The sequence below is a fragment of the Drosophila pseudoobscura genome, chromosome 2, assembly GCF_009870125.1.
Source record: "Drosophila pseudoobscura strain MV-25-SWS-2005 chromosome 2, UCI_Dpse_MV25, whole genome shotgun sequence".
NCBI lineage: Eukaryota > Metazoa > Arthropoda > Insecta > Diptera > Drosophilidae > Drosophila > Drosophila pseudoobscura.
The window spans coordinates 814,485-836,236 of NC_046679.1; the positions used below are offsets into that span (position 1 = coordinate 814,485).

The 21,752-nt window shown below is 46.4% G+C and overlaps 6 protein-coding genes across 8 annotated transcripts; 3 read left to right on the forward strand and 3 right to left on the reverse strand.

The window, feature by feature from the left end:
• Window positions 1-86: 86 nt before the first annotated feature.
• Window positions 87-2,201, reverse strand: Sry-alpha (Serendipity alpha). Its single transcript, XM_001357601.5, has 2 exons — window positions 1,870-2,201; window positions 87-1,806 (listed from the first exon to the last, which is right to left on the reverse strand). Exon 2 carries the CDS (start codon window positions 1,752-1,754, stop codon window positions 99-101), a length of 1,656 nt encoding a protein of 551 aa, XP_001357638.2. The 5' UTR covers window positions 1,755-1,806; window positions 1,870-2,201; the 3' UTR covers window positions 87-98.
• A 136-nt stretch (window positions 2,202-2,337) lies between these two features.
• Sry-beta (Serendipity beta) lies at window positions 2,338-3,748 on the reverse strand. Its single transcript, XM_002136894.3, has 2 exons — window positions 3,571-3,748; window positions 2,338-3,512 (listed from the first exon to the last, which is right to left on the reverse strand). The coding sequence occupies exons 1-2, from the start codon at window positions 3,641-3,643 to the stop codon at window positions 2,515-2,517; spliced, it is 1,071 nt and encodes a 356-aa protein (XP_002136930.1). The 5' UTR covers window positions 3,644-3,748; the 3' UTR covers window positions 2,338-2,514.
• Window positions 3,749-3,795: 47 nt separating this feature from the next.
• On the forward strand, window positions 3,796-4,582 carry janA (janus A). The gene is made up of 3 exons (XM_003736173.3): window positions 3,796-4,053; window positions 4,110-4,234; window positions 4,299-4,582. The coding sequence occupies exons 1-3, from the start codon at window positions 3,822-3,824 to the stop codon at window positions 4,389-4,391; spliced, it is 450 nt and encodes a 149-aa protein (XP_003736221.2). The 5' UTR covers window positions 3,796-3,821; the 3' UTR covers window positions 4,392-4,582.
• Window positions 4,412-5,236, forward strand: LOC4800255 (sex-regulated protein janus-B). Its single transcript, XM_003736172.3, has 4 exons — window positions 4,412-4,620; window positions 4,685-4,840; window positions 4,901-5,025; window positions 5,095-5,236. The coding sequence occupies exons 1-4, from the start codon at window positions 4,569-4,571 to the stop codon at window positions 5,182-5,184; spliced, it is 423 nt and encodes a 140-aa protein (XP_003736220.2). The 5' UTR covers window positions 4,412-4,568; the 3' UTR covers window positions 5,185-5,236.
• Window positions 5,237-5,383: 147 nt separating this feature from the next.
• Window positions 5,384-7,450, forward strand: ZIPIC (Zinc-finger protein interacting with CP190). The gene has a single exon (XM_001357597.4). It carries the CDS (start codon window positions 5,760-5,762, stop codon window positions 7,068-7,070), a length of 1,311 nt encoding a protein of 436 aa, XP_001357634.1. The 5' UTR covers window positions 5,384-5,759; the 3' UTR covers window positions 7,071-7,450.
• Window positions 7,451-7,806: 356 nt separating this feature from the next.
• On the reverse strand, window positions 7,807-21,642 carry Axn (protein axin). Of its 3 annotated transcripts, XM_015183258.2 has the most exons (14): window positions 21,413-21,639; window positions 20,199-21,341; window positions 20,078-20,132; window positions 19,143-19,337; window positions 11,744-12,144; window positions 11,446-11,681; window positions 10,685-11,380; window positions 10,008-10,142; window positions 9,744-9,840; window positions 9,524-9,658; window positions 9,202-9,460; window positions 8,988-9,132; window positions 8,569-8,925; window positions 8,365-8,491 (listed from the first exon to the last, which is right to left on the reverse strand). In XM_015183258.2, the coding sequence occupies exons 5-14, from the start codon at window positions 11,843-11,845 to the stop codon at window positions 8,365-8,367; spliced, it is 2,289 nt and encodes a 762-aa protein (XP_015038744.2). In that variant the 5' UTR covers window positions 11,846-12,144; window positions 19,143-19,337; window positions 20,078-20,132; window positions 20,199-21,341; window positions 21,413-21,639. The 3 variants fall into 3 exon arrangements, with proteins under 3 accessions (XP_015038745.2, XP_015038744.2, XP_015038743.2); XM_015183259.2 differs by lacking the exon at window positions 20,078-20,132 and having other exon boundaries at window positions 7,807-8,491; window positions 21,413-21,630; XM_015183257.2 differs by lacking the exons at window positions 10,008-10,142; window positions 20,078-20,132 and having other exon boundaries at window positions 21,413-21,642.
• Window positions 21,643-21,752: the final 110 nt, after the last annotated feature.

A 21,752-nucleotide genomic window follows, 5' to 3' on the forward strand; every position in this document is an offset into this window, starting at 1 on the left:
TAGCACTCGTTCTAAGCCTCGTACTAGGCCTCTAATACGCCTAGCTTCTAGCGTCAAGCTTAATTAATTGAAATATTTACACCGCACATAATTCGAGTTCAATTTATTCTGAGAATTTCCGTGAGCTGAAAACTTATAAGATCACCATCATTACTTATAGAATTCGCAATGCTACTCGTATAATTGTGTGGATCGGGAACAACGCTATCCTGACTTTGCTTCACAAATGAACGCTGTCTTTTAGATTTTGACTTGCAGCTTCGGAGCAGGGTTCGGGTCGCATTGGTGATCTGTCTCCTCGAACTTAAATTAAATACAGAATCGTGGACGTTCTTATCTATGACATCGCGCAGCTTTGCCAGAACAGAGTACAATATTTTCAAGCGTTTAACAATACGTTTGGGGTCTACTGGAGTGGCCAAGCTGACTGCAGCAAGGCACTCGCGCAATATCAATATCAGATCCTTGTGCACGCGCTTCCCATCGTCGCTGAGCGCAGAGTAGTTTACCGGCAGTCGAAAGTGCTCGGCCAAGACACTGCCCATTTGAACAATTAGCAGGTACTCTCTGGGAACACTCTTCGCCGCTATGTGGATGTGAAGACTTTCCGCGAGCATGTCCAGGTAGTTGTTGACCAGGGAGCGACTGTCGATGATGTCGTGTATGAGATTGCGAAAGATCAGCATCTCGTCGTTGAAGTGGTGCTCCAGTATATCTGCATGGTGCAAGGCCGACGACTGCAACGCTGGAACAATGCATGCGTCCAGGGACTCCAGGGAGGCCAGGCAACTCCGCACAATTGTCTTGGTTTTGACGTCTTGCGAGAAGGCTATGGCCAGCACTCCTATCTGTTGAATGCGGTCCATGTTCGTGTCGAAATCTAAAACCAGTTTCTCAGTTAATCCAGATTCCGATTCCTGCTCCTGTAGGGCATGCCTCAGTCTATTGATGGGAGTGTTTTCTAGCTCGACAAGACTAGCAAAGATCAAATGCAACAGAGCCTCGTTCAGAAATGTCTCCAACCCATAGAGGGCACGCTCTAGGGACAGGGCTTCTAGCTTGCGATGCCCGGGGTTGAGCTCCGCGGAACCCTCGAGAAAGGTAGCGCATTCAGTCAGCAACGTCTCGCACAGTTCTGACAGTGCCTTCTTATCGGCTTCCAAGGCAACGTTAGCAAATGCCAGGGCATGTCTGACAATATGATTGATTATGCTGCCGAGCTGGCAGGCGTCATTAGTATCATTTTCTTCCTCGATGTACAGGAAATTGCTAGTAGTATTCCCGAGCCCTTCCATAAAGGCTTCCAAATGATCTAGTGCCAGGTCCATTAACTCAACAAATGTGTGATCCTCTAAGTTATCCGCAGCACCACTCTCCTGATGCAGATCTAACTGCGACAGGGAGACATAGATCCGACGCACACACCAGTCAATTCGGTCAAGGAAGTGCAGTCGCGTCATTGGCGTTGTCTCGTGTCCGAATTTGCTTTCGATGTTGATGGTCCTCTCCAGTTGAGTGATGCAAGTAACGACCTGTGTGAGGCACAGGAAGATCGTCTCTACTTCTATGTTGTTGCCGCCTTCGGGCGCCCCCCATCTGGGGGCTATTTCCGGCAAGTGTGCTTTGAGTTCACTTGCAAAGTCCAGAAATGTGGCACAGAACTCATTTAGCCAGGCAATATTTCCCACAGGGCAGGCGGGACCTTGTGCAATCAACTCGTTGCAAATACTCAATTGTCGCAGCAATGATTCCATCGTGTGATCGCGTAATGTGTGGACCGGGATAGATGATGCTCTTGACTAAGAACTGAAATGGGAAAGATTCGTTTTATATATGCATAAAACGTCAGGTAAGTGCCAGATTATTTACCGAACCTTCCCAGGACTTAGAAGGTCTAGGTAGCCATCGTGATCCAGAAACATCTGTCAATTTTATTGCACTCGGTCGACGTTCACGCAATCCAAGGCAAGCCGTGGAAAATGATTGAAGATTCATCATAAATCTGCGTTCGTACCTGCATCCTTTCTCTGAAAATGCAGGCTCAAGCCCGCAGCTTAGGTCGCTCTCTAGCATATTTTACTCCATTCAGTTTGAAGATCGGAGTTTATTGTCCTACCCAGAATATCCTCCCCCAGGTGCTTTCACTCTACTACTTCTGGTCTACCAGTTTTTCCCGTGTTCCTGATTCAAATACGAGTATATCCAAGAATTTTTCTCCGAAATGTATGTATTAGGGTATAGAAAAATATATATGTACATGTCTGCAAACGCTGTTATATATCGGTCATGCTCGATGCTAGGGGTTCATATACGTCCTTTGATTCATACTCTTATATATCAATTATATAGTTGTGTTTACTTTATGCTTTACACTACATTGTGTACAGTACACTACTTAAATAGCACTAGAGAACCATTCGCCCAGCACTAACAGTCGACTAGCCGCGGCTTACACAAACTGCTTGTCTCTGGAGGCAGCTGGGAGAGAGACTGGCTGGCCGGCAAGGATGCGGATTATGGCGATTCCACTTTCAAATGGACACGCTTGTGCACCTTTAACGTGTACTTGTCCACAAATGACTTTTCGCAATCTGTGCATGGATAGCGCGGCCGATCGGTTTGGTGGGTGCGCAGGTGGTGCTTGTAGGTGCGCTTGGTCTTGAATTGCTGATGGCACACATCGCAAATGAGAGCGTTCTCCTCGGCGTCGTGCCGCATTAGATGGTTGTACATGAGCCACGAAAGGGAAAAACGTTCCCCACACTTCTCGCACTGATATTTTTTCTTGTCCCAATGAACCTCCATGTGGCGCAGAACGTTTCGCTTGTGGGAGAATTTTTTGGAGCAGTAGCGGCACTCCAGCTCGGTCTTGCCCTCGTGAAGGTTCATGTGCAAGTCGAGCACCTCGTCATCTTTGACCTTCAGGCCACACACATTGCAGGTGGAGTATTCGTTTTTCTGGCAATTTTCGGTCTTAATGTGTCTCTCTAGGATTTCTTGGCTCGAAAAGAGATCGCCGCATATGTGGCATGGGGCATCCGTAGTGTCGAATATCTCTGACTCTGACGATTCCTCCATGCTCTCCTGCTCATTGTCGGTGAACAGGAATTCTTCCGGTTCTTCCTCGATCATTGACTCAAGGTCATCCTTAATGGATTCTTCGTTACCCTGTTGGGAGAATGATGTGTTCGGAGTTTCCTGTTTCGTTGGCGTAGAGGTGTTGTCTCTGTGGACGAATTTGAATGCTGGAACCTGCACTCTTGCTTTTGCGATCTCTTTCTTTACCAACGGCTTGAAGTCCGTCTTCTTTTTCCTGCATTCAAGCAAAGCATCCGCGATTTGGCGCTGCACCTGACTAAGATTCCTCACCAGCCGATCGTAATTGAACAGATACTCCAAACAGTCTCTGCACGCGACAGAGGCCGGCGTTAGGTCCAAGCGTTGATTGATAATTTTCTCAAAGTACTTTAGTATATCCTTAATGGGCTTAAATGTTCCTGGCACAATGCATCCTGCAAACAAATCGTACTCATTAGTCTTCCAAACATTTTCTTGCTAAACGTGTCTTGCCTTCGATAAGCTGGAATACTCCCACAGCCTTCATTTTGCCACAAACGAAGCAGTGCGGACGCGTTGAGCTCATCTCGCACAGTTTTCTATCTTACCGCCGGCTGAAAATCAGTTCAAAAAAATTAAATATTTTTTGTGTATATTTACTTATGTTAGGGAAGTTAAATATATGATATATCAGGTATCAACTTTTTTTCAACCTATCGGTACTTTAGTGCGATAAACGTCTGTCCGATTACTTATCGAATACAATGCTGAAAACAGCTGCTGCCGCACTGTATAGAAAAAATTCTAATTTCCTGCAAGGACTGCGACTGCTACACAAAATGTCGGACCAAGATCTTGCTAAGATCGCTCTCGTGGACATTGACGAGAAGGGCATATTTAAATATATTTTGATAAGGGTCACCGGGAAGGAGACTGCAGACGGTACTGAGCCCAGCAAACTGGTTGTTCGAGGCTATGCAGACTGCGAATGGCATGGTAAGCTTTGTTTCTCATTTGTTTTATAGCTTATCTAATGTATAATTTGTACTTAGCTGATATATATGAACGCACACAGGGGACCATTAAAGGGACGGGCCTGGACACCGAATGCCTTGGCGGAGGACGCATCGAACATAACCCTGAAAAGAAGTACTTGAAAGTTTACGGACATTCCACGGTATATATCTGCTGTATATTTGCTTAATGAGGATATTTGTTGCTATTCTGTTTTGTTTTTGCAGGGTTATGGAAAAGCGGATCACGCGGAGTCGAAGCGAGTTCTACTAACCAAGTACAAGAACTACGAGATTGAAACTTCAGATGAAGGATATTAGGCTCGACTGCTTGCAGTAAACATAATCTAAGGAGACGGGGCCTAGAACTTCATTGACTTGTAAACAAAAAATGCAAAGCCAGTCGATCAGCAGTGTGCGAGCTGTTCACATACCCCCGACATATAAAATTTGGAATTCTCTCAAAATTGTAGCCTGTTTTTTTCACAAGAATTAAAAATGAAAATACTAAATTGCCTTTCTTCGATTCGACAATGTGCCAAGCCGATCCGTAAGCGTAGCCTCGAAGTGAAATCTTGAGGGTCTGGTCTGTAAATGTTTTTCTCAAATTCTAGTACGAACTTATACAAGTCCAGCCGCCGATCTACTAAAACTTCCAAGAGTTGACATCAAGGAGGGGAAACTTCGTTATTTATTGCTCTCAGTTTACATTCATGGTGAAACGAAGCATGCCAGGACTGTTGTCCGTGGATGGAACACCGATAGTCACGGTAAGACTGGTCTTACCTCAATCAGATTGCAGATTTCAGAATGATTTGGTCTTGTCTTAGATGATATTTACTACAAGAATGTAAGAGCCATGGAGAAATTGGGACTGTGTACCAAGTGTCTTGGTGGTGGGAAGATGGACAATGATGAAAGTGCTAGGAAAATTGAAATCCACGGAAGCTGTAAGGTATGTACTATATAGTAAATGTTGACGTGTATTGAATATGAGTTCACGTTCGTTCACGTTCACCAATAGACCTTTGGAGCTGCTAACCACCACAAAACAAAGGAAATACTACTCTCATCGTCCAAATACAAGAATTTCAATATCACCGTGAAGAAATAAAAATGATATTTTTGAAGCTTGGTTCGTGCAAAATAAAAACATTGGCACAGTATATTTATATTTGATATAATTTAATTTTAAACAGTTCAGTTGAACCGAATATTTCAATATTATTGCTCTTACCGCTTACACATTACAGATGTTGCAGATTAAACTAAAATCCCAAGCCTCGGATGTAGGCTTTAATAATAAAGGCGTTTCAAAATAAAGGTATTTGCCCGCCCAAAATGTTCCGATTATCGCACAAAAGTACCGATAAAAATTCTTGTGCATCCAAAAGTCGCTTGTATATCTGATCTAACAACGTGAAAAAATAGCAAAATATTGTCTGGCTACTGAGAAAAATAGTTCCGATCCACGATCCATCCATATATTAATATTAATATTATCATCTAATAGGAAAACATTTTAGTTTCCCTCTATTGATCAGACACTTTTCACCTTCTTCGATATGCACCTTTTATATCGATAGCGTGCACTAATATATTTGTTGTTTATGACCGATATCGGACTCACCTTGTTGTGCTAATACACCGAGTAAATTGTAAATATTCTCAGGAACAATTTGGTCAAAAATGAATTGTTGCATTTGCCAGTTTTCTGTGCGTGTTTCAAAAAATATACATACTGAAACAGTAGGACGCCCGCCAGTTCTTCTCAGTGAACTGGTTCTACAGTGCACAAAGGGCACAAATTACGAGCTAAGCGAAGAGGCGTCGACGATATGCAAAAAATGCTGTGAGAAGTTGAAACGGTACCACAAGTCAATACAAATCGCCAGGAAACTGCGTCAAGAGATCTTGGAGCTGATAAACAGTCCCTTTACCACAAAGAACCTGAGAAGGGTGCCATCGTGTGACATCCAAGTGGAGCGCATCGACAAATTCGATGCCCATATAGAAGTGAGCGAAGCTGAGGAAGAGGAATACTTGGACAATGAAACAGAGACAGTCGAGGATGCCTCAATCACAGCGGAGGATGAGGGTGAAGAGCATTCATTCGTTTTGAAGGATGCGACTGTCATAGAGGAGGACGAGTTTCAGTCGGTCGACCTAGAGCTAGATATTGATAACGAGATCATTATAAATGATGAGGAGGCCTTGGAAGAAGGGGAAGTGCACCTCAAGGATGAAGCTGAAGCAGAAGCAGGCGAAGCCGAACTATTCAAGGAGGAGACCATGAGTGAATTTGACGACCACTTGGAGAACACAATCGAGTTTTTAGACTCGGATGTCGAAGATGACCAAGACCAAGACAGCTCGGGCGACTACACCGTAAATATTCAGTGTCCGAGTTGTCCCGAGAAGTTTGGCAGCCGGCGCGGCTACAATGCCCACACAAAGCGCGAGCACTTCCCGGGGTACGTCTGTGATCAGTGCGGGAAGACCTTGCAATCGTATTCCGGCTTCATTGGGCACCTGCAGAACCACGAACCTGTCAAACAGTTTGCCTGCCCCGAGTGCCCCGAACGCTTCAGTCGAAAATTCCGGCTGAAACATCACATGGCCTGGCACACCGGAGAGACGCCCTACCAGTGCGAGGTGTGCTCCAAGCGCTTTGTCCATAAAGTGGCCCTCTACAAGCACAAAATGATTCACGACAACGAGACGAAGCGGCTCGAGTGCCAGGTGTGCGGATTCAAGACCCGAACGAAAGCCCACTTAGAGCGGCATATGCGGTCTCACACCGGCGACAAGCCTTTCGCTTGCCCATTGTGCAACAAGCGTTTCTCCCAAATGTACAACATGAAGGCCCATCTGCGGGAGCACGAGAGTCCTGGCACCAACAGACATCGGCGTTTCCACTGCCCCAAATGCACCCACACCTTCATCAACGAACAGAACTACGTGACCCACGTAGAGCGCAATGACTGCACCGCCGTTTAGGGATCAGATCGATTTCAGATTCACATATTGGTTCTTTACTTCGAGTTTCATTTGGATTTGGATGTGAGAGGCTAGCATCAGCGTCAGGATGGGACATGACATCCTGACATGCTGATACGCTGACATGGGACATGCTCATCTCCCCATCCGCATCTTATGTCCAGTTCGAATGAAATCGTTTCGATTATGTTCTATCCATGTAATTTTTTTATTAAATCTATATGCATTTCACAAATAAAATATGTTTGATATAATAAATTTATCCGTTATTTGCATTTGCATTTGCATATTTCTGCGGTTATTTCAGTTTTCTTAAAAAAATATGTATAGTATGTGTGGTGTATGCATAAACTTATTTCAATAAATCATCCGATCCTGTATCCTGTATCCTGTTTGTGTCTCCTGTTCAGCCTCAGCCTTCGCTTCGATTCGTTTCATTTCGTTTCGGTTCACTGCTGGAGGATCTACTGGGCACTGGTTTCTGGTATCTGGGATCTCTTCTCTTGTAAATAAAGGAAATGTGGCCCTATCCTATGGTTGCTTTGATGGACAATATTGGTGGAGAGATTGACAATCAATTCAATTACAAATACATTTTATAAATACATAAATTGTAAGTTCGCGTATCGTATGCTGTGTTATAGATTATACAAAAATAAAACAGATTATCTTTTGATTTTTCGTCGAGTTGAATAGAACCTTGTTAATATCATCATATTATAAAATGCACATTACAAAAATATTAACAAAATTTATTGCAGGCAGTCCGTAGTTAGTATAAAGGTAACAAACAAATCCGAATTCAGGACAAACACATAAACTCCTTCTTCCTACATATGTATGTATATAAATTTTGCTTCTCTCTTTCTGGTCCCCTCCTTCGTCCCAATAATATCCTACTGCCCCGTTTCAGAGTCCACTCAAGCACTGCTGCTGCTACTGGCGTACTGGCTACTCGATACTGGCCGGGATGTCTAGGACTGCTGGGGGGTAGAAGAGTAAACTTTATGCTCTAATTGTGGGTGTGGATGATGCGTTTGTTGGTTGATTCAAAAATTGGGGAAATAGAGATACAGAAAAATACATTACTCCGCCATAGAAGAGTACTCGTAGTTTGTGATGCTTGCAAAAGCCCATTGAATGTATATAGCTTTTGATTGCTCAAATTCCTAGCTCCTAGCTACTAGCTCTAAGATGCGTAACTATACTTCAAAGCACCCACTCTCCTCGCTTCTCCTCTTCCCTCCCACACGATGTTTGCCTTAATACAAAATCTACGCTAAATGCTTAAACACTAATCGGATGGCTTGACAAGACCCATCGCTTTGTCTCCGAATAGGGGCAGTATGTCGGAGTCGTTAACAATCTCTTCCTGAATCACTGGACTGTCCGGGTCCTCGCAGTGCGTCTTAAAAAAGAATCTGCAAAGGGTAGGGTAGGGTAAAACCATTGGCAAACATCGAAACGAATCGATTTCAAGGCAGTATGAATACCATACCTAAAGTGACCTCTTCTGGGCAGATAGTCCTTAAATTGACGCAGGGTTGGCTGAGTTCCGGGTATTTTTATTCTGTACGGAACGGGCTCCTCGCAGAACATAAACACGACGATCGTCTCTGGCGGCTTGGCCGGCAGAGGCGGGGGCGCCGACGTTGGCTGATGGGGCAGGGTGCTGTTGCTGCCGCCGCTGCTGCTACTGCTGAAGGAAGCTAGGGGCTGCTGTTGCATCATGTGGCTTTGTTGTAGCTGTAGCTGTAGCTGCGGTTGGGCATATCGACGAGAACGCCGCGGCTCGTCTTCCAGTCTTCGTTTCGCTTCCTCCAGTTTTGAGGCCGTGCTTGAACCAGAGCGGGAGCTGAAATGAATTGCCCATTCTATAGAGAGACCGAGAGAGAGGAAGATCAGAGGCCAGCCTACCTTGGATCTTTGTACTTCATAACAGTATCGGCTGAGAACATGCTGATACCACTGTCTGTGTTCATGGAAGGCCATTTGTTTGTCAACTTCCTCGAGCAGGAACTGTGATCCGGCATGGATTTCGAGTGCTTCATGGAGTGTCCACCTATTGATTGTTTTTGGGGGGTGGCGGTTATAAGGATTGACTCTCTCTGTGGGATCTGATGGATCGTACTTAAGCTCATCGCCCCATCGCTGACCATGCCCGAGTCGTGGGTGGCTGTGCGTCTTCTCGACGGTATTGGCGGGCAAGGGGACATCGTACCAGGTGAGCGATGCGGCGTTTGGTCCTTCCACACACGCGACACATGCTGGTCCAGAATATCTTGGTCGTTGTCTTCATCCAGTGCGAACTTTTCCCGTATCGCCTCGGCAAAGGCCCGGTCACTGGCGCTAGATCTTTCGTTGCTCAACAAAGCAGCCCCAGGATTTCTCTGTGAAATAAAGTACACATCAATAGATCAGTAGATGCTCTGAGGAGGTTTTCTTTTGCCTACCTCAAGGCGGGCCCGTTCCTCCAAGTCCCGCTTCCGCTTCACTTCCTCCAGTTTGGGTATCAGCAAGGCGACCAGCTCGTCCTCCTTCAACGGTCTGTGCTCGTTTGAATGTAATCGTTGTGTGCGAGGTATCACCTGGAAAAGTATGTGTGGAAGGAGGGTTGGGTTACTTCCCTTCAAACGCAAATGCCAAAGCATGGGCCAAGCAATCAGCAGCTACCTGAAAGGTGTTTGTTTCCTTATTCGCCATGGCACTCTGGCGAATCGCTTTGCTCTCCGTCGAACTGTGTCTGCGTTGTATGTATGGCCGACCATCCCTAAAAAGGAGAGAGGAGAGACGAGAGGATCAGTATTTAACAGAGCTGTCATGTCAGAGCTGGGGCTCCAGCATCCATGGCAGTGGTAGTGGTTTCGGTTTCGGTTTTGGTTCCGGTTCCTCTCTCATCTCTCGCTCAGCCAGACAGACTATAGCTCTGCTACTCACATGGAACAGCTGGACAGCGACATGGTATCGGAGTCGGTGCGGCCGCCGGAGCTAACGCTCGCCCTCTCCGAATCAACCCGCGAGTTCGGGACGTACGAGGTATTGGTGCTCGCAGTGTACACATAACCATGGGCTCTACTCGCATTCACATTCGCATGCAGATCGGGACAGTATATTCATGCCGTATAATGTGATCGATCGTGTTCAATGTTCGTGTAGGTTCGTGTGTGTTCGGGGTGGGGGGGAGAGTAAGGAGTACCGTCGTCGGAATCCACACAAACAATAATGATACGAAAAACCGAAAAGCACAATGTAAATCATCAAGTCAACGTATCGGACGAGTATGCGGGTGGATCGTGTGGTCGCGAGTCGCAGTCGCAGTCGCAGTCGTATGGATATGCGTATGGCAGGGATCGGTTCGGATCGAGTGGGCGTGCGTGTGTGTTTTGTGAGCGTTCATGTACAACATATCATATGTAAAAGGAAAAGTAAAAGAAACAAAAATAAACAAATGATGAGAGTTAATCACAAGAAATCATTAAAAGTAATCAAAAACTAAAGGCAAACACAAGTTTGGGTGTCCTCTGGGCAGATCCTCTCTGATGTTTTCTCGACTTAAAATATCCAGCATCTGTATGAATATGGGATTCCCCAAAGAGATCGCTTTGCAAACATACCCAGGAGGTCGGATTTCCAGTCTTCTTTTCTGTGTTGCTATTAGTAGGTCCCGCGTCAGTCGCATCGGGTAGTCGACGGGCACCCGACTGGCCCCCTCCTGCATCTGCACCTTTTCGAAGTCGTCGCACAGGGACAGCACCGAGTCCTCGTGCAGCGTGGGCAGCGTGGAGCTGCGGGGCAGTGTGTCGGTGGCGCTGATGGACCCGCTCGAGCTGGCCGAGGTCGAGGGACCGTACACACTGCCGCTGGCACTGCACGTGCCAGCTGGCGGCCCGCTCACGCTACTCACTGGCAGGTTGATGAAGGCACCAGCAGGCGAGACCCCGGCCCCCGTCGCCGCCACCGCAGCAGCGGCTGCCGTGACATGCTGCTTTGCAGTAGCCGACGGGAAGGCACTGGCGCCAGTGGAGCTGCTGCCGCAACTGCCGCTGCCACTGCTGCCGGCGCTGCCTGATCCTCCCGTCGCCCCGCTGCTGCTGAAGCGTTCCTGAAGGGCGGACATCTGCTGGATGTACAGGATGTACATTTCCGAGCAGAGGAAAGTGGGGTAGATGTTGTCCCGGATGGTCGTCTCCACATGATGCTGCATGGGGTCGAAGATGTGCGGGCTGAGCGGGAGCTCTGGGTTCGACTTGATCGCCTTGATCTGGGTGCGCAGGTCATCAGAAATGGACAGCTGACTCTTGCGCAGGAACCTGGGAGCAGAAAGCAGAGCGTACAGTAGGGGGAAAGAATCTATATGGTCCGGTGCTTCTCTCACCTGTAAATGGCTCCGATTATCTGCTTGACCTTCTCCGGATCGGTCTGCTGCTTGAGACCCTCGCAGGCAAAGTAGAAGTTGAGGTGATCGTTGTAGGCCGGCGCCTCCTCCTCGACGTACTTCTTGAAGAGCTCGACCCCATCGCGGTCCTCGAGCAGATGGTTGAGCGTGCGGGCCCAGTTCAGGTAGGATGGCGGTGAATTCTTCAGTGTATCCAATGCTACCCCTTCGGTCATCTGTGGAAAATTGTTGAAAGATGAAGGGAATCGGTCCATGAGTGGGGCTCCCCGATGCTTACCTTTTTAACACGGCTCTCTTCTCCGGGTACAGGTGGTCGTGGTCCACTACACTCATTATCATCATGTTTCCGGTGGATGCCCGACAAATGATGGCCACTCATGCCACACTCTGAATTGGCGTCGATTGTCGTGCCAAGCGCCAGCCAAAAGAACAACAAAAGAACGCGGATGTGCAGAGCGCAGAGCGATGATGTGTGTAGGTCCTGTCCTCTCTGGTCCGTTCCTTTCCTTTCCTTTCTGTTTGGTGCCTCAACGCTCGCTAAATATTTACCTATTCTTACGCCTAAGCTACGATTAACGAACGTTTTCTGTATGAAAATCACAAACGCCCGTATTTTACAAATATCTGGGCCATGGAAGATGCGCTCGTTTGCGAATTTGGAAGGCAATCAGACAAGGCCTGCACAGAAGAGGGAGAGTGGGAGAAATGAGCATTAGATAAATGTATCTGTCGGATTAGTTAGTGTGTGATATTCTGCAGTGGATGCAGTGGCCCCGCATTGCGTCGTATTTTCACCTAGGAAGTGGCTCCGAGCAGGAGCAAAATAATTGCGAATGAGAATTGAAGTGGAAGCCTGCAAAATATTAACCCAAACCCGACCTTTCCACAAGTCATGCGTGAGAGCCCAATTTCCAAGCACAAATTGGAGTTCCACTACACCCCCCCCCACCCCACTCGTTCATCATTATAATCCCGTTATAATCGGTTATAAGAACCATCTCAAGGATGCGGAAGCTGAATGACCGGCACTTATTGCTGGCTCAGTTCTTATCAAAGGATATGCGAAAGGAATTGAACGGCGGCCATTTTGAGGGCGCTTTTGATTGGTTGACGATATCGACCAATACAGCAGAGCAGTCACAGGGGCAGGGGCACAGGAAGAGGCAGGGGCAGGGGCAGGGGAAGGGGCAGGCACATGGCAGAGGACGCAAAGGGAAGGACAATAATCCATTATGTACAAAATTTGAACAAGAAATACGCACACACACTGTCTCACAGGGGATGTAGATGTGGATGTGGATGTGGATGTGGATGTGGGGATGGTCCAGAGGACACACGAGGACGACGAGGACGACGAGGGCGAGGACGCGGCGGCTTCTGTCTGACGCGCACGAGAGCAGGCAAAAACTAGAAAGTAAGCATCGCATCGCATCGCATCGCGCTTTTGGTAAATCAAAAATATTCTCTTTTCTTCTTATTTTCCTCCCCCTTTTTTGCGGCAGCAGCAGCAGTCAAAGGGCGGGGGAGGACTGGGGGGCCTCCAACTACCGAGGGAGTCCTTGTCGACGCCAGCGAACGGCAGCGACAGCAACAGCGACTGCGACAACGACAACAACAAGGCACAAAGGACGAGGACGACAAACAAAACAGTGCAAAAGCAAAACTACAGAAAGGACGGGGACGGGGGACGGGGGATGGGGCAGCAGCATTTCCCTGCCAGCCCAGGATTCACTAATACAAGCACAGAGAGAGCACACCAACACACACACACACACAAACGATAAAAGGGGATGAACAGGGGATGTTGTTCAAAGCAGTAGCGCCCCCCCCCTGTAGCAGCAGGGGAATGAGCCAAGGAAATTCATCAAAACGCCATTTGCATAGCACTCCATTACAGCGAAAAGAACAAAGAGAGGCACAATTAAAAACGCTCGACACAGCCGAGGGCGGAGCAGGGGGGGGAACAGGGGAGAACAGAAGAGCAGGCAGTAGGCGTCGCTAGGAGAAGGACACGCTTCGGCCACTTGAGGTCCAAGAGTCGCTCCTCCAAAGGCGGGCTTTGGTGGCGTGGCCAAAGGAATCGGCGCGGCGCCTCTTCAGGCGCATCTTTGTGCATCGCGTCTCCCTGGTCGCATAGGTAAAAGCCTCCCGTCCGCCCGTGTGGGCCCTAAACATCAAAGAAGATCCACGGCTCGACCTCAATGGCTTAATTGCTACTGGAAGAATGTTCGGAAGGGCTTCGGAAGCCGCGCAAAGGAGGCTGCTCCTCCGCATCGCATCGCCTATCATCAAATATTTGTGCAAGCTTTTATAGGAGTGGCTCTGCTGAAGGACTTGAAGGTATTACAAGCAATTATTAACAAACAACTATGTACACCAGGTACTCTCTGGGAAGGCAAATCAAGGAATTCAACTGCATCGAAGATATGGCGACAGTCCGAGTATGGGAATCAGAAGAACTGCTTAAAGATACAAGATGTATCCAACGACAGAGCAAGGGATAGGCCAACCTCCCGTTCGCTGTTCAAATTTTAGGAAAGATCAAGGAGGGCTCTATTCATAGCTGGGAATCGTTGGAAAGACTAAGCCCCACTCGCAACCTATTCAATTAATCAAGAACTTAAACCTTTTATAGGTCGAACTATATCTTGTTCTGGGGTCTAGTTCTATGTAGACTGGGTTTTGTTAGGTTGAGGCGTTTGCTGAAGAGAGAAGAAGACAAAGGCGGTTCGTTTACCGCCTGAACCGTAGGTGAGAGACCGGAATCTACGGTATCCAAGGGACTGTGCGATCTGTGGATGGGATTGCCATTCTGGCGAATCTATCCTTAATTTTGATCCTAATATTTGATCTCCTCAAGATGAAGATTGGTTTTCTTTCGCACAATATTGCTTTTCGCTATACTCCTGCGACGGTACTTTCCCTTTGGCAGACTTTTGAGTATGTTTTAAATTAGGTTCTGATTAAAATATTGTTTCGTATGAATGCGTTTCAGCTTACACATACGTCCTGTCCCGCCGGCACACTTCAGAAAGATGTTGTCGATTCCGTAAATAAAATGGTAAATGTTCAATATACGGGCCTACGACTCTCGAAGGACCGCGATTTATTAAGAATTTACGAGCAGCAACTATTTAGCGGTTGGACATGGTTTTTTTTAATGGATTTTGAAAGTCTAAACATCTTATCTTGCGCTTACTTCTTGGACTTCTTTCGGATAACAAAATATATGGAAAACTATAAGACAATTCCATCCTCACACAGTAATCCGGAATCCCCAATTTCCGGTCCGTGGACCTCTCCTTTCATCAAAAGGTATCGGGCCTAGCAAACGACTCTCAAATGGTGACCAGTTCTCAGTGACCAGTCCGCGGGAATAAAAACTTTGGGGAGCACTGCCCCAGCAAATGGTTCAATAATTCGCAGCCGATTCATGTATCGTACGTGCCGACTGTTCTTATATCTAAGTATTTGATATAGTTTATGACTTTTCCTCTTTTCGGCTCATTAAATCATGTATCTCACAATGAATTAGGCGATTTCCAATTTTACCTTCAACTATTTTCAGAAACAGAACTGGTTTTCCCTACAAAGAATTGTTTTTCATGGCCGTCGTTTGATGGATAATTTTACTTAGAAACAGACAGACTAAAGGACACAACTCTTAATCCTTTTATGTTAGGAAATGATTCTGCTGCCTCTGCTACCAACCGACACCAGAGCCACCTTCCCTAGAAGAAACGCAGAAAATAGACCGAGGTGCGTTGCCGCATCACGCGCAGCACATTTAATCCAGAAATATAGAATGTCTATTACACTCGAGAGACTTTGCGACTGGATCTTCTTCCATGCAAACCACAAAGGGTATAACTTTTGTATAAATTCTGTATAACTCAAGGATTTTCCCAGATTTTCAGTTAAAACACTCAGAAGGCAGGGGGCGGAGGCTGGCTTCTTCATAAGTGGGTTCTGATATGATTTCTTGTAAACATAATTAAATGAAATATAAAAATGTTTCAGCAAGGAGTTCCTTCCCCTGCACTTCGCTTCGTTTCGGTGCGCATCAGTTCTTTTATGTGCTCTCTAATGTCGGACGAATCGTTTGGAATCGTGCAGTTGAATGGAAATTATGAAATAATTACAGAGCCTCTAATCAATTTTCGGGCTGTGCTCGAGGGGAAGGGCACAACAAAGGAAGGGCCTCTGGCTCTGGCCCTGCCTGTGCCTCTGGGGATCAAGGCAGATGAATCTTTTCGCTATCCCTATTAGATTGCGTTCGTTTCGCAGGATTATTGTTCGCTCTATTCTTTGCAAGTTATGAGCTCCGCTCCGAGCTCGGATGATTGACAGGTAAGTGTAGCGTAAGATGAGGGCTTCTGTGCGCCGTCGCTGGGACGAATGCCGGAGGCTACTCTTTCTTTGAGGAGTGTTCCCTGCCAAGCGGTTGCCCAGGTGACTTGACGTCCTGGCTGAGCCTAAGCTCAGATCAGAGCCTGCGGTAGGGCTCTGTGACACACTCACTTGCAGATGAAGATACGGATACACAATGTCCTCCGTCCGCCACGGGTTTGCCACTTCAGGAGAGGAGACGACTGCACCTTGGGAGCTGCACCGCTTGTTATCCGCACTAATTGTTGACAAATCTCAGGCACGGCACGAGCCAAAAGGAAACAAAGCACGAGTACGAGCAGTCTGCGACGTGTGACAATGCGTTGAGCGGAAGGCGACAGCTACAGCGACAGCGCTAAGCTGGAAAGTCAAACTGAATGAATGAATGAATGAATCCTCCTCAATTCCGAGTCCCTGAGTTGACAGCAGCATCAGCAGCAGCAGCAGCACCCCTCCTCCTGGCAGCCATGGCCGCGCTAAGGCGGCAGTACATAAACGCTGGCTCTTTGGGGGTAGCCCGCACCCACAGCCCACAGTCCACAGCCCACACACAATTGTTGCATGCGGACATCCCGAACGGCGCTTACGTCATTTATGTACGGATATTGAGAACCTAATTGATGAGCAGACGAGGAGAGCCGAGGAGAGGAGACGACCCCACCATCTGTTGGTGCAGCAGAGTCCTGCGGAGTGGAGTGCCGAGAGCCGAGTGCGACCTCCAACATAATGATGCTCCATGTACAACAAACACACAAAGGATGTTCTTTTCAAAGTGTCCGTGGTTGCGGCAGACGAAGCGAGACGGCACTAGGCGAATAGGAGTCATTGTGTGTGCAACCAATATGCGCAGGTCCACACCCACACCCACACCCCCACCCTCATCCACATCCACAGGCCACAGTCGACTTGTCCGCATTGTACATTGTACATAAACAGAGCCAAAGGAGAGCTGGTTTTGGCGCTGAGGTTCGAACCACAGTCCGTGGGCAGTCCATGTACAGGCAACGACGGGGTGTGAGGCAAGGGTTGTAGCTGTATTCAGCAGCCCACTCCACCCCGATCCACTCCAGCGGCAGATTGGAAGCCCTACCCTCCCGTCAGTGAACTTCCTACCACCGCACAGAGAGCGCAGAACTAAACAGCAAATGTGGAATGGAAATTATTTTCAAATAAGTTTGAAAACAATACTCCAGGCTGTATGGCTGCATGGCTGACTGGCTGACTGGCAGGGGAGGCAGCCGCCTCGTTTGTTTCTAATGAGGTTAAGGCGGCGCACGACGACCGCCATTGCGCTCAACGATGGCGTCTGATGGCAGTCTAGACCAGTCGGCACCCAGAACACGGAAACACGGGAACACGGCAACACGGTAACACGGTAACTGGGGGAACTATTAACGAAGGTCAATAGTGCCTCTGCCTTGCCCCTGCCTTGTTGATGGCCAAGTTAATCCTGTTGCCAGTTGCCAGTTCAGAAGGGAAACCCACACCTTCTCAGGTGAGATACGCATCGCTAGGGGACTAGTGGAAGTCCGCACTCTTGCATTTCTAGCATAAGCTCTTGCTGAACGGATTGCTTGATTCATTTTGGGTACTCACAAATATTAAATTTCAACATATGATGAGCAAAGGAATATTCCGATATTCTAATCGAAACAAACGAAGAAAAGAACAAGGTTACATTGTGGATCACCATAAATCTGTCCAGAGCAATCAGTTCTTGTCCGCTCTTTACTCTCCTTTAGGCTGAAACACAAATTACAATCTACCATTTAAGCTGAAAGCCGCGTATTTAAGGCATGAACAAAGTTCAATTTTCGTTGGATGATTCTCCAAAGCCGATCATGTTTTCCAACAAAGACTTGCCTTTCGACCGATCATTCAATTGGCGGATTGGTTTAATGTCTTGATTTTGATAGGAGTTGTGTAGTGTATAGGATGCACTGTATAGGATGCACTGCTCCTGTGAAAAGGAAACCCTGCCTCACTAGGAAGAAACTTCCTGAGCTCCCCGTCCAAACAGTTCCGTCCAACAGCCCAAAACAATCCCAACAACATTCTATGTTATTTGTTGTTATGTTATTGCTATTCCGTTTTTCTTCTCCTTCTCCTCTTGCAGTTACCCACAGCCCACATATCGCTGAAGTCAGTTCCAGTCAGTCTTTCGGTTCCACGAGTAGCCGCGGCGCGAGAATGCGGGCAGCTATCAGACCAGTGCGATTGCCCAGAACGATGCCGCACGGATACATATCCAGAAAGGAGATCTACGTTGTAGTTAAGATTGTATGGGGCATAAGGATCACTATATCAGATAGCAACAAGCACTCTCTGACGGACCATAGAGACGTACAGACCGACGGAAGCCGTTTGTGCGTGAATGGTGCTTGCTCTACAGTTGGAAAAAAGAGGAAAAACAAAGCCTTTGCCTAGTCCTAATCCTAGTACTAGTCCTGAGTATGGTTACAAATTAATAAATAGAAAACGCAGTCGGTACGTTGGAATCAACGCCCACGTGCCTCGACACTAAGATACCCGGTACTCGGGTTTCTACGTTTTTACGATGCGTATTTCAGAGAAAATATAGGCAGAGTTAGTTCTATGATTATCAAACTTTATGTAGAAGAAACTTAAGCTAGGCTCCAAACAAATTCAAGCGAGTATACTCGTATTAGATTAGTATGAAAAAATATTCAATAAAAACTTCAAAATTTTGAATGGCTCAGAATAGTGCCGTGTCTATTCTCAGTAATTTCAGGGTATTCGGAGCCCAAACCCAGGACCTCCAGGAGCCCCAAAATGGACAAATAGAGACATGGAGAGACAGACCTCGATAGAACATTGTCCAGGACACAATGGTTTAATGCTCATTCGTGCTTTCTTTCTCTTTCCACAACTCAGAGTGGATTATTCCTAAACGTCGACCTAACATAACCTTCATATTTTCTACGGAAATACAGGAATATACAAACTGAATAGACCCCTGTACTTTTTGAGTACCCCGTATGTGCAAAAGAGAAACACTTTCAAGTGAATATTTTTGATTTGGCGCATATTTGAGGCGCAATCAAGTAAATACTCTTCCCTCTTCTGCTCTGCTTACACTCTGCTCTGTCACAGCGAGTAACCCTTCGAAATGCGATTCGATTTCACGCTGGGGCTAGTTTTGCGATTGGGGGAAGTTGTGATTGAATATTTCTCGTACGAGTGCTTCCAATTTGCGCGTGAATTTAATATGCCTTAGAGCCTTCTTTAGACTACGAAAATGAGGAAGGAGTGAGGAATGCACTTACCGAAACAGACACAAAACACAAAAGAGAGTTGGCCAACGCTTGAGAATATATGAAATCAAGACGCTGCAAGTCCTTTAAGATTGCCGAAGCTGTGTTATAGTCCAACTTGTAGAAGTTTTCAACTCTTATGTTCTGTAAGTTTTCTATTTGTGGGGATCCTTATATTACAGTTGATTGATGCAGTACATGCAGTACCTGAAAGAGATAAAAGCAAACCAGGATAATCATATGGAACAAGTAGTCTGAAAGCTTAACAAGATCGAGGTCTAAGGAGAAAAGTGTAGTTCTCTCAGAAACATATAATTTATCAGGACGAATCGAATATTCGATTGGCTTAGTGCACCACTACAACAGATCAACGGATTCATACATTGATCTATCTATAGCTTCCTCCATAGATTGATCCACAGATCCATCCATAGATCTATCTACCTAATGACAATAAATCTGAATCTGATGGTTTTTTTTAGTTGATTTTTGGTAGATTCTTGGCGGATATCTTAGTGTCGATGCACGGGCAAGTCGACTAAAGCGTTTCAAAGAAGGAGTGTTTGTACGTAGCCATAACATAATACCCTTTATGGAGATTATAGGCTTTTTTTTGTAAGATTTGTCTTCTCTGCAATTCCAGATCGAGTAGAGAAGGCAGGATTTCAGTATTGCTACTTCTATAAACTGGTACCCGCTACTCAAGGATTACAGGGGTAATCAGTGGGTTTAACGGGGCCACCTGCCGCATTGGCTTCATCGCACGATGCAAAGTACAGAATTCGGTGGAACTATATGCCGCAGGTAGCAGTCCCGCTGCATTGGACATCCACTGCTACGATTCGAAGAGACAGATCGGAAGAAAGTCAGTCTCATGCTATGGCGAATCTCATTAGTCTATACTCTATAGGGAGCCTCTGTAGGCTTATTTAAGTGATGGTCCCCACCTTATGGAGCTGCGATGTGGTAAAAATTCGATTGAAGGACTGAACGCACTGCAAACTAGGGATAAAGATATAGGGAGAACGATCATCAGTCTTGCCTTTAATTATAGGACACAATACATACCTATAGATTCGTGTCTCCGTTCAATTTGGCTGACAATATCCTGGTCCTGGAGAAATCGTGCCGATCCGAGCGTGAATTGTTAATGGCGGTGACGAGGTGGGTTTGGACGGGTGTAATTTGATTGTTGCTTTGACGGCTGGACGCGATTTCGATGGCGAATGTGAGAAGGATGCTTTCATTTTGATTTGTATGCTCAACGAGGGATTGTGTTGTTAACTAACAATTAATGTTTGGCAAATTGCACAATTGGAAGGACAAGAGTTCAACAGACAAACGTAAACAACAAAATGATAACAAGAAGCAGAGGCACGGAGACCGAATTAAAAGCTAAACAAGGCAAACGTCGGCGGTGGCGGTGGCTGTGACGGTGACAGTGGCGTCGCCGGCTTTTTCGGGTGGATAGCACCAGTCCAGTACCAGAACCAACTCAACTCCAGTTCCAATTCCTTCAAAACAGCTTCGCTCTCCTCCTGCACTGCACTGCTGGCACTAGGTGGCGATTTTGATTATCGTTGTGGACATTTCTGCCCTGCCTGCCACTTATTCGCCAAGCCAACCAAAGACCCCCTTCTTTGCGTGTTTTCGGACGATCGTACGCGTTTTTATATGGCAGGAGTCATCCTCGTCCTCTGGCAACTCTGGTCTGGTCTGGTCTCTCCCTCGCCAGAGAGAAAATCCACGAAAATCGCCTTGTCTAAAGCATTTTCGGTGTGGGGTTGGCTGCTTTACACTTCATTAATGTCATTAAATCGCTCCACTAGCTGTTCGCGAGCATTAAAACACTTTTCAATGTGTGCCTTGCTGCTCTGCTGCTTCCTCTTTATATTTTGTGTATTTTATGTTGCTGTTGCTGGGACCTGCTGCTGCTGCTGCCGTTCGGTTTTTTTGGACGTTATGTTGCGTATTCGTTGTGTTGCTCGATTTATGCAAATGCCTCGGGCGCGAGCACTTCGCAAGCGGTGTAGCACTTTTTATTTTGTTATAAATAATAGATTTATTGAATGGCAAAACAAAATGTAGTCGAGTTGTAGTAACTAGGGCTGCAAGACCATCGATGGCACTATCGATAATATCGATTGTTTTCGAATAATTGTGCGATACTGCCCATGGTCGTATGACAGTGCACATGCTTACTCCTCATGTCTGAAAGGTGGAGAAGGTTGAGATCAAAGAAAATCCAAATATGTATATGCTGGACTAAGAATCCAAACTACGCATGCATTTCTCTCGCTCTCACTGCATGTAAGAGGTAGTTAGGTGTAGTGTCATACGATCATTTTCGATGCACAGGGTAGATAGAAAAAATATCGGTATTTTTGTGCGATAAGTGGAACAAATTTGGCGGTAATATACTTTTATTTTGAAAAAACAATATTAGAGCAGAGATCGCAGCAATATCTAATTAAAATAACTGATTATTATAGGAAGTCCGGAATATCTTTTTCGTAATGAATAAAAGTAAATTGAATTTGTATTCGAATTTATTTTTGCAGATAAGAGAAAATCCTTAAATTTAACATTAAAACAGAGTATGCCAGGGCTGCTTAACATCAA